At 44.0% G+C, this 14,791-nt stretch overlaps 3 protein-coding genes across 3 annotated transcripts in view; 1 reads left to right on the plus strand and 2 right to left on the minus strand.

Annotated features, from left to right (window-relative positions):
• Nucleotides 1-3,038, minus strand: part of BDW43DRAFT_321300 (uncharacterized protein) — a gene marked incomplete at both ends in the record, with an annotated part of 4,791 nt that extends 1,753 nt beyond the window's left edge. The window contains 6 exons of the mRNA XM_032049311.1: nucleotides 476-594; nucleotides 625-690; nucleotides 932-1,392; nucleotides 1,486-1,489; nucleotides 1,862-2,047; nucleotides 2,097-3,038. Coding sequence (XP_031905099.1) covers nucleotides 476-594; nucleotides 625-690; nucleotides 932-1,392; nucleotides 1,486-1,489; nucleotides 1,862-2,047; nucleotides 2,097-3,038 — 1,778 coding nt within the window. The remainder of the gene's footprint in view (nucleotides 1-475; nucleotides 595-624; nucleotides 691-931; nucleotides 1,393-1,485; nucleotides 1,490-1,861; nucleotides 2,048-2,096) is intronic.
• A 2,813-nt stretch (nucleotides 3,039-5,851) lies between these two features.
• BDW43DRAFT_297172 (Scytalone dehydratase) lies at nucleotides 5,852-7,021 on the plus strand (the record flags this gene model as incomplete). The annotated part of the gene is made up of 5 exons (XM_032044334.1): nucleotides 5,852-5,921; nucleotides 6,445-6,500; nucleotides 6,550-6,591; nucleotides 6,652-6,792; nucleotides 6,827-7,021. 5 exons carry the CDS (start codon nucleotides 5,852-5,854, stop codon nucleotides 7,019-7,021), a joined length of 504 nt encoding a protein of 167 aa, XP_031905100.1.
• A 1,424-nt stretch (nucleotides 7,022-8,445) lies between these two features.
• BDW43DRAFT_263376 (F-box protein) lies at nucleotides 8,446-10,636 on the minus strand. The gene has a single exon (XM_032040542.1). It carries the CDS (start codon nucleotides 10,479-10,481, stop codon nucleotides 9,066-9,068), a length of 1,416 nt encoding a protein of 471 aa, XP_031905101.1. The 5' UTR covers nucleotides 10,482-10,636; the 3' UTR covers nucleotides 8,446-9,065.
• Nucleotides 10,637-14,791: the final 4,155 nt, after the last annotated feature.

Consider the following 14,791-nt stretch of genomic DNA (forward strand, 5'->3'; position numbering starts at 1 on the left):
CACCCTGAGTATTGACATCAGCTTTGTTATCCAACAGCATTTGCACAATCTGCTCATGCCCTCCATAAGAAGCAGCCTGGAGGGCATTTCCATATGCTCCACCCTGAGCATTGACATTGGCTTCGTTATCCAACAGCATCTGCACAATTTGCTCATATCCTCCATAAGAAGCAGCATAGAGGGCATTTTTGTACGGTCCACCCTGAGCGCTGGCATCGGCTCCTTCCTCCAACAGCATCTGCACAGCCTCATAATAGCCATTTGCGGAGGCCCATATCAAAGCAGTAGCCCCACTGCTATCCGGTTTATTTATAGTATCCTCCTCTGCTGTGATGATCAATTTCAACACATGGCTATGCCCATTGAAAGCTGCCAGATGTACTGCATCCATTTCGGGCTGCTTGTCGAATGGCATAACAGCTTCCCAAAATATAGGGAACCACATTTCAGTGGTGGTCCTGTATACACTATGTACCAGATTAACCATTTCCTGCTGTTGTGAGGAGGACATCCCTCGAACATGTTCAGCCCAGTGCTCTGCTGAATATGGTAGGAAGCATTGAATATCAGATTCTGGTTGTTCTTGATGGCATTCTAGGTCATCCATTTGCAAGTATCGAATACAGATTTGCGACATTTCTCTATCCGTGTCTCGTAATTCGAATGTATATTTTGAGCTGGGTCTGTTGGCTACGTTTATCCCTATAAGAAACTCCCTGGCTGTCTGGTGTATAAGATAGATCTTTGAGCTGTTGATGAAAACAAAAAGTCCACAAAGTCGGCGTATCTTATTACTAAGCCTGGTAGGATCAACCCTAGCTGCTGCGGCAGTTTTCAACTCAGGACTGTCGGCCACACCTAATGCCATGGACATTTCCTCTATTGTCAAAGGACGCCGTGCGCCAACAATAATTCGAAGGATCTTCTTTACAATGTCTTTTTGACCAGATGGAACTCGACTGAGGATCTTCTCGTACGCGGCGTTCACAGATGGGGGTACCAGTATAATTGATTCTGTAGCTGGCCGAAGACTATTTTGAAATGTTGTACGGATGTCATCAATGGCCAGGTATAACCACAGATACATGCGGTGTTGCATTTGAAGCAGCTGATCCTGAATTCGCTGTGCCACATCGGCTGGGAGTCCTGATGTTTCAATCAACTCTTTTACTTTTACCTTGACGACAAGATCAATTTCCTGGTGAATCTGGTTATTCTCCTGCTCCCCTTGCAGATGTATATGCGGAACTAGGTCTGTGATTGATTTGAAACTATTCTGGATGTCGTCATAGGGGCGGCTGGTGACAAGAAACTTTAACCAGTTCTTCTGCGTTGGTAAACTGGTTTGGCTATGGAAATCCTTGAGCCTTTGAATGAGTTGATTCTGGTCCTCTGGACGATATTCATCAAGTGCATCAAGCACGCAAATAGTGTTTAGAGATGCAGGATCTGATGTTACTGCTAGAAGAATCTGCCAAAGCTCACCAGTCTCTTGTTGAAGTTTATCACCATTCTTCTCCCAAGATGGCACTGCATGTCGCAGTAGACTTGGCTGTTGGCTAAAGAGCTGATGTAGTATTGCACACAGTGCTGCAGCAAGACTATTCTGCTCATCATTATCCTTGAAAAAGAAATAGCAAATCGATATTGTTGAACTGCACTCTTGCAAATCATTATCAATAAGTGACTTAGAGAGCACAGATTTCCCACAGCCAGGGTCAGCTGATATCCAGAGAAGATCATTGCAGCAACTATCCCACCAACCGAGGTAACATGAATTCCGCAAAGCCCATTGGCATGTTCCTGGTATTCGATCGGGATTAATGTCCTTGTGCTGTTCATAGTTCGACATCTTGAATGCTTGATGACACTCTTTTTGCCGGGTTGTCAAAACTCGCGCTGTTTGTTCAGCATGATACTGTTCTCGTTGATCATATGCTTTATCCAATCGTTCATTGGTGCCTTTGACTTTTTCATTTAGATTTTCTAGTGAGCCTACAAAGTGCCATATGAGCAAAATCATGTTATCATTGAATACTAGGCCAATCTGAGTATCACTTATGACAAAGATCTGTAGCTAGGCTTTCTTGCGACACTTGGCCCTTTGGTATATATCCCAGGAGTTCTTTGGTGTATGATGCCGCTGCCAAGGCAGCATACCCTTGCCATTCCTTGTTTTTGTGAGAATCAGAATAATCACAAATACCGCGGATCACGATGCAGGGGAAATCCAACATTAATCCTGCCGCCTCCATTTCAAAACACAGTGCCCCAGTTTGCATGCGGAGCTGTTCCCTCGTCCATCCGTGTTTGATGACAGAATTTCCAGACGCAATAATACCGTAGTGGGGCTGCGGTTCATTATCCTCGCGCTCATTTCTGGTCTCCTCCCATTCCCTTGGACAAATATCACAGTTGTCTGCAGCAGCTGGGTGGTCGTGCTGGATCTGAAACAACCGATCGCTCTGCTGACCAGGTCTGGTAAAAGCTTTCTGGGTTCTTCGGGTTCTCCCAATTGCGTTTCGGAAATATTCCGGATAATGGGGATCATCAGTAAGCTCAGCGGCCCTCATAGCACTAACAGCCGCTAACAGTGATCTGGGAGGGCTGTTCAGAGATCCAGTTCGAGTAAATTTACCATCAACTCCAACTTTACCCATATCATACTGAAGTACACCTCCACAGTTACCTGTTGGACAGCTGATCACGATATCACCAAGCCGTATGTCACTCATGGTAGATGGAATTCCTCCTCCAACACCAACCATCAAGCCAACCCGTAGCGACTTTGAGAACGTACGGATCATGTTGTTTGCAACTATAGTAGCCGCAGTATTGCCATATTGTCCTGCCGGCAGGCAGGCGATCACGATATAATGTTTCCCAATTCGGCCCAATGTATAGATATTCGGATCTGTTGTATCTTGTTCATCGAGAAATCCGAAACTTTCATCAAGCATTTCCTTCGCGGCGGCTGCCTCGATGGGAAGGGCGCAGATCCACCCGATTTGAAACTCATCTTGTGGAGGACAAATCATTATAATTATAGTTTGATTAACACACAGTTAAAGGTTGCTCTGATAGTGACAATGATTGATAAATCTTTGAAAGAAGCTGAAGGATAGGCAAAAGCCTGTTAGCAGTACTTCTGGAAGAATACCGGAATGGCCTGAAAAACAAAGTTGAGATTATTATTATTATTAACCATGCAAACTCAGCCTTGTCCTAAAAAGCGTCAAAGTGGCTGGGGCGGCAAGAGGTGAAATATAATTGGCAGCAATTACAACCCTGCTCCTTGTCACTACCAAAAAGATACTCGGAATATTCTTTGCTCCCATACTTCCCTATACATATACTATACTTCCCACTATATACATATTCTTTAAACGGGGTTACTTTTGGTTATACTGCGCAGACTCATTCAAAGTTGGATATTTCAACAAACCACCCTGAGCAGTGACCTTGAATGGGTTGTTCTAGAGCTCTAATTCTCTATCCAAATTCTATAGAACAAGAAGTGGGGTATTACAAACAGCTGTATAACTACCTAAAGGCCAATCACATCGACTAGCTGTCTTGGCATTATGTTAGCCTTTTGTGGGTCTTTTGCTGGCAACCCTGCCTCGGTTGGCTTCTTTTCTCTTCCGTAAGCTCACGCGATGTAACCTCTACACATACTCGATGGAAGCCCATGTGGCATAGCCAGCATAAATTAAAGGTCACAATAGTCAGAGCTGTCAGCTGCAAGAGCACAAAGTGTTTAATTTAGCTCTAGGCTATCCTTTCTCCTAGATTCAGTTTACAAGCTTGTTACAGCGGTCAAAATGGCTCCAAACCTCGCTGCCTCCCAGCATCAGCTGATCCGCGATATGATTATAAGCAGATCATTGACTACAGCTCAAATGGCTGATGTTGCAAACTGCAGCGAGCGTCCTATCAAGTATATTCGATCTAATCTTCGCTGCTTTGGCACGACCAAAGCACCACCAATTAAGGGTGGGCGTCCCCGTTCAATCACCCCTCTCATGCTTGAAGCCCTTTGTGAACATCTTCTTGAAAAGCCCGACCTCTATCTAGATGAGATGGCACTGTTTCTGTGGGATGAATTTGAGATCCTTACCACACCCTCAACCATAAGTCGAACCCTGAAATCAAATGGATGGTCAAAGAAGGTGGCTCGTCGTGTTGCAAAGGAACAGAACGCTGATTTACGGGATTTCTACCTCCGCAACCTATCAGACTTTCGGTCATATCATCTTGTATATGTAGATGAATCTGGCTGTGACAGGCGGGTGGGCTCCAGGCGTACTGGTTGGTCTCCTCTTGGAGTGACTCTGGTCCAAGTAGCCCGATTCCACTGCGAGCAACGATATCAGATCCTACCTGCTTACTCGCAGGATGGGATTCTCTTATCACGTGTGTTTCAGGGATCTACTGACAGTACTATATTTGAAGACTTTATTGAACAGTTGCTACATCATTGTGGCAAGTGGCCGGATCCAAAGTCTGTTCTGGTGATGGACAATGCATCCTCCCATTACACTGAGAGGATCAAGCAGATGTGCAGTAATGCCGGGGTGAAATTAATATATTTGCCTCCATATTCCCCGGACCTTAACCCAATCGAGGAGTTTTTTGCAGAACTGAAGGCGTTCTTTAGACGAAATTGGACCGAGTATGAATCTAACCCAGAGCAAGGTTTCGGCAACTTTCTAGAAAAGTTTATCGATGTTGTTGGGGGTAGAGAACAAAGTGCAAGAGGCCATTTTAGATATGTAGGTGTGGTGATTGAAGAATTTAATGAGTGCAATTTTGGCCAGAGGTTTGTGTTATCATATGTCTTAACCATTAATCCATGTTCTATAAATAAATATGAATTCCCTTTGCTTTCTACTATGCTATACTGCTCTCAAAAAAGTATGGACTCTCAAGTAGTTAGATCTTGCTGGGAAGTTATGAGCATTAACAAAAAAAAAAATAGAGTTGACCAGAGTTACACCATTTTACAATCGGTTGTCGTGTTGATTTATCGTTAGGGGGGACAACAGGGAGAAGGAAGAGGTTTGAAATGAAAATTACTTGCCAAAGACGTTTTTTTTATAAACTTTTACGGAGCATTTCAATTGGAAGTTTTCGTTTCAGCCCCACATGGCTCCATTCATGATTCGCTGGAACACGGTGGCCCCACCTAAACCGAGAAGAATATTTGGGAGTGTTTTGGTGAAGCCAGTTTTGCAAAGATCTGTAGATTGAATCAAATCTCACTTGAGCCCTTCACACTCACCATTCTTTTTATTCTTTTTATTCTTTTTATTCTTTCTTTTTTTTAAAAAAAATTCTTTTTCTAATTCTTTTTTAGAAACCTGAGAAACCACCCCTCTAGCCCTCCAATAATCAATATACTGCTTCCTTAAGGCACGGCATTTAATAACTCTCAAAACCATACAGTACCTTGGTTACAAAAATGACAGTTGACAGCTTGCCAACCTTAGCAATCCTTAATATTTAGAGCGGCACATAAACGAGGATATAAAGTCCCTCCAAAGCAATATTTTGGTTAGCCTAGTACAACCTACAAGTAAAATGGGAAATACAAGGATAAGGTAGGGGGTGGGGCTAGAAACGAGAGACTTAGCTATCCTGACATAACTAGATTATATTCTTATGTGAGAGTGGTGACTCTCTTTTTTCTTTCTTTTCCCTGCGGCCCCCCACCCCCCCAACTGCCCTCATTTAACTCCCTCATTCACCTTATTTTTGTGGCCCCCAAAACACCTCCAGTTGAGACGGTGCTCTAGGGAAGCAAGTCATGTACATAAGGAAACATTTCTGCTCAAGACAGTTAAACAACATGTGTATCTATGAGAGAGTACTTTCCTTTTTCTTCCCGAGCAAAACATTTCAGTGCTCTGTCCAGTGCAGTCAGTAACTGTGGCAATTAATGGCCAACTACTTGAACAGAAGAATGGCAAAGTTCCATCCTTTGTGATGTGATCACAGTGGAATCGGCATTTTGTCGTGAAGAGAAGTACAGAGTGATTCAAAATCAGGTTCACCACTTTGTTCTCCTTGATCCTTTCTTGAACCCTTTTGAATAGCGTTGTTCTATTTATGGTTAGTAACAGTTTGACCCCTGCTCTTGGCAGTAACTAGATACGGTAATTAATAATACCATAAACATAGCTCTAGTATCGTACTTGTATGGCTTGGAAGAATCATAGGCAAACAGATTAAATAGTTCTAGAGGCGTGGGGCCAGCCTGGGATCTCTGCTTCTCATCTTCTGTTAACCAAGAAACTGCCTATCATAAAGTACAGCTCTGACTGTTAAAGGTCCTGCTGAGTCAAGTACTTGCGATGGAAGCTTTTCAATTTAAAGGTGAAATACTAAGATCCAGGAGTAATCTTTACATTTTAACTGACATTCCGCGCATTCTGGGCTTAGATTATCTTGCTATAAACCGACTTGCCTTTGAGTGGGCAGAGAGCTATGACAAGAAGGTTAGCTATTGATCTGCCAGCGGCACATGATAATGCTTACCTGGGACAGGACTGGAATAGACTTCATAACATTCTAGCACCGAACATAGCGGTATAGTGCATCTGATAGATCTCTATGTGCATGTTCCTACAACTGATTTTCTATTAATAGGTGGACTACAGTATGATGGGATACCAATGTTTTCCGCACATGAAGTCCGAGGAATTCATTTCTATGATGAGCTCGCCTGATCTCCTAGGAGACCCACTCATCCATACTCAACACCTTCTTGGTGGTACTGGATACGAGCGGGTGTCTGAGAACTGAGATCGTTGCCGTCCATCAGATACGTGCTGCTCACCAGCGCTATGCGAACCTTGATCTCACTAGCGTCGCTCATCGGGGCCACGGCCATGGCATCGTGAAACATTGGTATAAGAAGATTGACGGATACTGGAAGCTGGCTGGAATTCGCCCTGAAATGTACTGGACTGAGCATGACTTTGACAAGATCTTCCCCCGACTATCAGCGGCGAAATGACCAGCGTATGATATTTGCTTAGATACTGTGGCTTTTTCTGCTATGCTAAAGGAGCGTTTTCCCAGGCCCCTTTCACGCTATCTGCTAATCAGAAAAAAGGTATCTGCTTAACGCATAGACTCCACCTTTAATATTTATTATGGTTCGATATTGGCTTCATTGGTTTATTCTCTTTAGTTCTTTCCCAGATCCTGTTCTAGATGGCACTTCCCCATTTATAGTTAGTAACACCTTCACCACTTCCCATGGCAGATTTAGGTACGAGAATAAAAATTGGCATAAAATAGTCTCCACTATTATACTTATATGACCTGGAGGGAGCCTAGGGCTAAGTACTGAAGTCACATCAAACAGGTTTTGAAATTTCATGCCAACCTGGCATGTCTGCCTCCCATGCTCTACCAGAAGCTCGCACTTTGCGGGACCAGTCTCTTTGGACAAGAGAATTAAGGGGTAATACGTGTCGGATTTGTCTTTCTTTAAGGCCATACTTCTAATTATGCTCCAGTATCTACTGGACTCTAGATGAGCGAGGTATACGGACGTTGATTTCATCAGTAACTTTCAGGTTGAACCATTCAAGTTCACATATCGAAAACAGGGCCAAATAGATCGAAAGAACTTACTTGTTAATGGACCTAAAGATGCCCAGAATTCCCTCCGAGTCGAGGCTCATGTCAATCATGAATTGACTGCAGAAGATCATTTCGACTGGAGCTAGCCACGGATAGGCAATGTTATAGAATATTAGCCACTTTTACTGGAAAACTTCAGGCAGAGGGGGGTTACTAAAAGCAGTCAACGCTGGATTTGTGGCGAACTAGTGGAAGATGTTGAAGGGAGTGGAGGCCAATATTACTATCGTGGGCCTGTTATATCCAACGCCCACATTACCCTGATTCCTAAGGCAATAACTGCTGAATCAGCGCCATACAGCCCCTATATTTTCCATATCTTCATATATTTAGGAGAACAAATCTCAAGTACTGTTGAATGGCATTCATTGGCAGTGCGAATTGTATTCCTTGGAATCGACAGGAGACCATATTGCCTGATGTAACCCCTTGGTCTGGGGAAGGGACGAGAAAGAGGGGCAGCGAGGTGCGGGGTATTGTATGTATGTAAATTTCGACTGATTTACAGTTGCGACTATCACGCGACATAACATTACAGGATCATTTCAGTACTCTGGATACAAGCTAATCCACGGGTAGATTAGCTTATTTCTAACTAGGGTTGTGGAAAGGAGCAAGTGGTGAAACTGATTTTGATCCAGCCTGTACTGAAACTTTACCCGCTTTTTCTTCATCAACACAGGTAAGAAACGACGAAATGAACCTCCTTTCTCTCCGGCCGCTGGAAAATGATGTTTGTATAATATTGTAAAGTGCTACTGTAATATAAGGTAACGGTAAAATTGTCATCAAACCTCCAACACACTCTGCTGTTTAAATACGGTACAGGGTTAGAATGAAAAGATTGGCTAGCCAAGAGACCTTCTCTATATCAAGCGTAGTCGTGCATGCCCTCAGGTCCCAACCAGAAACTATTTCATATATACAGATACTGGAATGAAATTGTTGCCGATAAGAGAACTTGCCCTTGAAAGCACATTTTATTATGAAGCCTATTTGCAACTTGCTATTTCAGACGACAAGCAACCAATATCCCATTATCCATCATTAGGCCACCTTTTAGTGGGCTTGTCGAGATCGTAGATCGACGAAGTGCCTCCCTAGTATCCGCCAAGACACAGATATGCCTATTCAATTGGCGTCGCCAGTCTACGGGCATTTACGTAGGTGGGGCCTGTTTGAACGATCTCATCCCATCACATCCACGGCCATTTAGGCTGCGTGTTTCAGCGCCCATTATTATGATACTGTTGCCCTGTGCTCCCACACTGGAACAACTAGAGCACATACAAACATAGACCTCTAATAATTAACTTTCGTTAGTTGCGGAGGACTCCCATCAGCGTTCATGAGTTTTTGAAGCATAGTACCTCTTCCTACTATTGGGCGGATAGTGACCAATTACCCAGTCACAGGGCATCACTCCAAAAGCCATACAAACCATTCTGCTTGATAATATCCTCAACATGCAAATCACGTAGACGAAACCCAACTCCTGCAGCCGAACATAACAACTCAAGTTCCACCTTGAAGTCCGCAAACTCCTCTAACATGGCAGGTATAGGACGAGGTTTAGCATTAGACTCCTCAGTTGACTGCTGGACATGCATCCAGTTTCCCTTGATCTCTAAATAAGTCAGGTTTAGGCAGCGGCACTTCCCTCCTAAGAGCAGGTCTTTAAACGCCTCAGCTATTTCAGTTATATGCTCTGTCTCTAGACCATCAAGGATAAGGCTTTCCAGCGATAGAGGCAAAACATCACTGAACCTATTCCTTGATGTCTTATTTAGGTCACTCCAGCCTCGGTCCCAGTCTAGGATATGAGATATCTGCAGCCGGAGTTCCTTCAGCGCACTGAATCCCGCGAATGATCCGACGTAATCATAGTCGTGAATCTGGTAAGCGGCATAATTGTTGGTGTACTTCTCAGTCAGTGTTAACGTTTGCAAGGTCTCCTGATGTCTTTGCAATGGTGGGTAGTATCTCGACGCGTACATTCCCTCATCATCCGGGTAATTCGTGTTATCGGAATGCTCAAAGATGAAAGATTCGAGGCTCTTAGGTGCGCTGATCAAATTCGCAAAGCCTCTTCGAGAACAACTGGACTTGAGGTGGATATGAGTGACATTGGAGTACCGAACATTGTCAGGCACGTAGCTGGCCGCATCGAACGCTTGATCTTCGGCATATTCCTCATCAGAGCTACCACCATCACATATCATATGGCCACAAAAGCTTCGTAACGAGGGAAGTCGAAGTATTGGGAGAAAGTGCGATGAGCTGAGGCCACCATCTACATCAGAGCATACAACTGTGAAGTGTCTTAATTTAGACAAACCAGAGCTTTCTTTTTCGGCGATCCTGACCATCCACTCGAGAGTATAGTTTGAAAATTCATGAACCTGCAGGACCAGATTCTCCAGATTAGGCAAGAGGGCCAGAAGCAAGACAGTCCATGCGTCATTATTCCCTCGACTCTGTAGTTCCCACTCCCATGTCGATAGGTTGTCGTCGGGCCCCAGGGTTGATTTCAGAACTGGCAGGATAACCTCCTGTTCATATCGCACGCCGGAAGTCGGCCGCCAGCCATGGGAGACACGGAAAGTGCGCACTTCTTGTGCTAATGCCGGCTTGAATGCGAGTGTGTGCACCAGATGACTCAAGTGGCCATTGCGCTGCTCTATCAGGTCGAGCGATGTAAAGACTTTCGGTAACAAAAGTGGATAGAAGGCACGGCAACAGGAGGCGAGCCGCAGAGTATCCGTATGGCTATCAAGATAGCTTGCTATTGAGAGCAGCAGCTCCGCTGGTAACATAGAGAGCATGTTTCTTTCTGAAAAGAAAGTGGGGGGGGTTCTGACTTAAAGCATAGTGAATATGGTATGGTGTTTATGATTGGTTAAGAAAAGATTTCAGACATCAGCCAGCACGCAGCACCAGGCATCAGATCCTTCGCCCAGCCTACATCTGTCGTGCAAATTTACAGTCACATATGGGTCAAGCTACCATCCACATGATTTGCAAAGATCCATCGGAAAATTCTATGGAGTTCTATGGACTTTCCTTTTGTACGCGTAATGTAATTTTATGTTACATCCTACTGTAATATACACGGCGCATTTTACAGAACCCCTTAGTTAATGCGCCCAGCTCAATATATGATCTACGCTAAGGTCTCGGCGGTGGGGCCAGGAAAGAGTTTCTCAGTGTACCGAGTATGCTAGTCAAGGCAAGTTCGAGAATGACTGTAACGTAATATATTCTCAAAAATTATAGGGCCTGCATACTGGGGAACGGACAGGAACCCCTGTATGCAAGCCATCATTGCCAGGCACGACAGTAAAGCCCTTTGACTTCCCTTTAGATATATAGTATATCATAAATCACGTGATAATGATACCAAGGAAATGAGGGCTACTTCAGAGACATATTTACTGTTGTCTCTGAAACAAAGAAAGGAGAAGGATGTGGCAGGGAAGGAGGGGAAGACCGTAGTCAAAGGGGACCGGGGGTTTGGATAGTTGTCTACAGCCTCTTTTTTTCCTTTTTTTTATTTTCCTCTTTTCAAAAAAAATTCAAAACCAAAAACCACAAACCGAAATACTCCCTCCACTTCTCTCTACTGTGTAGAGTGCGACGATCATTAAACTCAATCAGGAATGTATGCCAACCCATCTCCCCTTTCTGTCTTTTTTTCCTTTTCCATTCCCGCCTCTTTGTGTTAACAAATGAATAGACAGATAGAAAATTAAACTACAACATGACGACTTCCAGAAATGAAGCTGCGACTAAGGAGAGGTTGAACCAAAAATGAGGTAGAGGGTGGAAGAGCCAAAAGGAAAATTAGGAAATAAAAGGAAAACAAAGGGGAAAAAAATAAAAGAAAATAGAAAAGGGAAAAGTTGGATCAGAAGGTTGCTCACATATTAACTTTCCTAGATTTATGTTGGCATCCCACCACTGCAATGAGTGATACAAAGCTGTCGATGACATGGGACAAGTACAGTATTATCTTATGCTACTGTAGGACTATCGCCAGCTTTGAGACAAACACAGGGCCATGGATTATCGATTTTCCTGAATGTGTACAGTATAAGCCAGCCAATACAGCAGTGACTTACTCAAGGCTAACTAGTGACAGAGAAGAGTGAAGTTAGTGATACTGTACTGTCCTATATGTAGTATGGATGGGGAGCATACATTATGATTTAGTCTCCTGCAGACTATTTGATTTAAATTTTTGGTGGATCCTGTGTCTCCTAGCTCCGGACAGTTTGATAGCAGAGTCTATATCTTATTTATAGATCACTGATCTTCGTTCTCACATAGTTCCAAAGAAAGACCATGGCTACTTATAGGATGATGATTGTATATAAGAAAATCCCGCATTCATTAGCCAGGATACTGCGTATCGAGGTCAGTTTAATGGTGATCGCTAGAATAAAGAGACTCCTTTCTCACCTTGGAAAGGGATGTCTTTATCATAATACAATGGAAAAGCTTACTAAGATTAATTGGGATATCAGAGAGGCGGCCCACAAAGCTCGCGCGTTTACAGGGTACTTCATTAAAGAAGAGTACATGTTAAATTTTAGAAGAGAAATTTTTTCGGACCGCGTGTGCCTCTTATTTTACGACAAGTGGGGGGATAACGCTTGGATTGAGGAAGTTATTAATATTACCCTGGAAGGTATTCTCCAGACCATCCATGAGTTCTACAAAACGAAGGAAGATGGTTACGACATGAGTAGTTACTATTGGTTTGAAGACTTATACTACCACTCTCAGGGCGTATAGGAGGTAGGTCTCGCTTCTGAGTCGGGTTATGTTTAAAGGGAAGAGAGAATATCAGGGCCATCTCAAGTTCCAAATTTTTAAAGCCTTTTTTCTTCCTTTTTAAAGAAATAATACAAATGAATAAAAAATGAAATTGGTATTTATCATGTGATTTGACTCATTTGTAACCAGCCGTGGGGAGATCCGGTGCAGGATAAACTCACGTTTACTGAGACTATTCTCATCCCAACACACGTACACAGTTCGTGATGGTATTGAATATATTATATTCAAGGGAAACCCCAGTCGAGCTATTATATACAGTAACATAGATCAAGTGAGGGCTATAGTAGTACCAAGGGGTAGGTACAAAAGACACAAGATACGGCTGGTTATTGGTTTATTCATTCTCTCTTGTGGGTTTTATTTTTTAAACCTAATTAAATTTTTTGCCTTGCTTTTCTTCTCATTTTATTTTTTATTTTCGACCCTCAGGGCGCTATGGCATTCAAATCGCCCCAAATAAATCTCTAGTGCTAGAGTACTGGGGTCTTGAGGAGACTCTAAAGCCGTACATGACATCTCTGAGCGTTTATAACTTTTTGGGACGGAAGGGAATCTATCTCCACGTTGGATATTCGTGAGTCTGAGAGGAAGTCCTCAGGTACTTATTATCGGGCTTTTCATTAGGCAGATCTGCAATATTGTCTTGTTAACAAGGCTGTGGAGTTGGGCGCGCGTCTTACTTGTGGTGCTCAGATTAACGATATCGTGGTTAGTGATGACTCGGCGAATGTGACGGTGATTGCGGCAGATGGTAGGCAGTGAACTGGTGACTTGGTGACCGAGGCGGATGGCGTAGTTGGGAAGCTGACGGATAGTCTGTTGGGAGAAGTAATCCTCCGGTTAAGACGGGTGATCTGGCGTATCGCCTTTACTCTCCGCGGAGGATATACGTAAAGATTCCGAGTTGGCGCCTTCCGTGGAGGATCAGCAGGTGAATTACTGCTTAGGACTAGGAGTTCATCCAGGTATGTCATTCTACGTGGAATTACGATTGCAAGGCTGACCGTGTAGTAAATTATATGCTTCAGTTCAGGGGTAGGTTGAAGAGAGGTGTGCTTGCTTTGAGGGTTGGGACCCTCAGTAGCTTGGTTTTGTATTCTATCGACTATAACTGATGAGTGTAGAATCAAAAGGCTTTGGAAGCTCTGCCATTCTGTATAAAATGGCGCCTCCTCATCCGATTTGGGCACCATGACTGGACTCATCCGTCGGGTGCCAGGGTCATGTTGGGCGATGCTGTGTATGCCACTCTGCCGTATCTGACGACTGGGTATGTTTTATCCCTAAGTATGTATCCCGCCAGCTAACTCGATGCAGTGCTGGTATGGCCTTTGAAGATGGCGCCGTCTTGTGGAGTGTCTATCTCGCCTTCCCATCAACCCGCACGTCGTCGATAAAGCTACTCTGAATCTCTGAATACAAAACGACATGCTCTCGGCGTGTTTGAGCAGTGTCCCAAGGAGCAGACTCAAATGGTAGTGGAGCGAGGGAATATCTATCTGTATCTATATCATCTTCATGATGGGCCCGAACAAGAGGAAAGAGACCGGAAGATGCAGATGGTCCCCACTCCTGAAGGCGAGACCCTTGTCTGGAGGGAGCCTGGACTGGCGCCGAAGCTACTGGGATATGATAATATCGCCGATGTATGTTCCTTTTCCCTGACCGTCCACTGTCCATTCCGTGTCCAACATCGTCAGATTAATATCTGCTGGGGAAGCCCATAAGAAGATGGGAGAGTTGAATATCGATTATGACTTGGCAACCAGTGGCATATACGGTGTATACCTAATAGTAACCGTTCTTGAAAACATGAAGCCATCTACATAATATCATTCCTGATAATATATTGAAGAAATCTTCACCCTGCCCTTTTTAATCAATAGCTGCATGCTGAGGACCTTCCCCACTTGATTTGGTAATATAGTAGATATAAAGATGTCACGTAGTCGTGAATGATAGCACTTGTCCCAGTCCAAGCACATAGCATACACCAACATCCGTCCAAAGCCATCACTGTAGAAATACCTAGGCCTCACCTCCAATACCAAAGAGAAAGCGCCTCTCACAAGAGGCCAACCGGTATTATGGTATCGTGTCCACGCCATGTACCAGCTCGAGCGACGAGCAAGCGCTGGATCCTCCTCACCCATCCATGAGCTTCACCGAACCAGTAGATTTCCTCTCCTTCGTCAACAATCGGAAGGGCCATAGCAACGCCTTCACAACATCTGCGGCCACCGCAAATACCCAATCGTCCAGCTCCGCTCCAGTACAACCACCATTTTACCTG

The sequence above is a fragment of the Aspergillus alliaceus genome (genome assembly GCF_009176365.1).
Source record: "Aspergillus alliaceus strain CBS 536.65 unplaced genomic scaffold BDW43scaffold_4, whole genome shotgun sequence".
Lineage (NCBI taxonomy): Eukaryota > Fungi > Ascomycota > Eurotiomycetes > Eurotiales > Aspergillaceae > Aspergillus > Aspergillus alliaceus.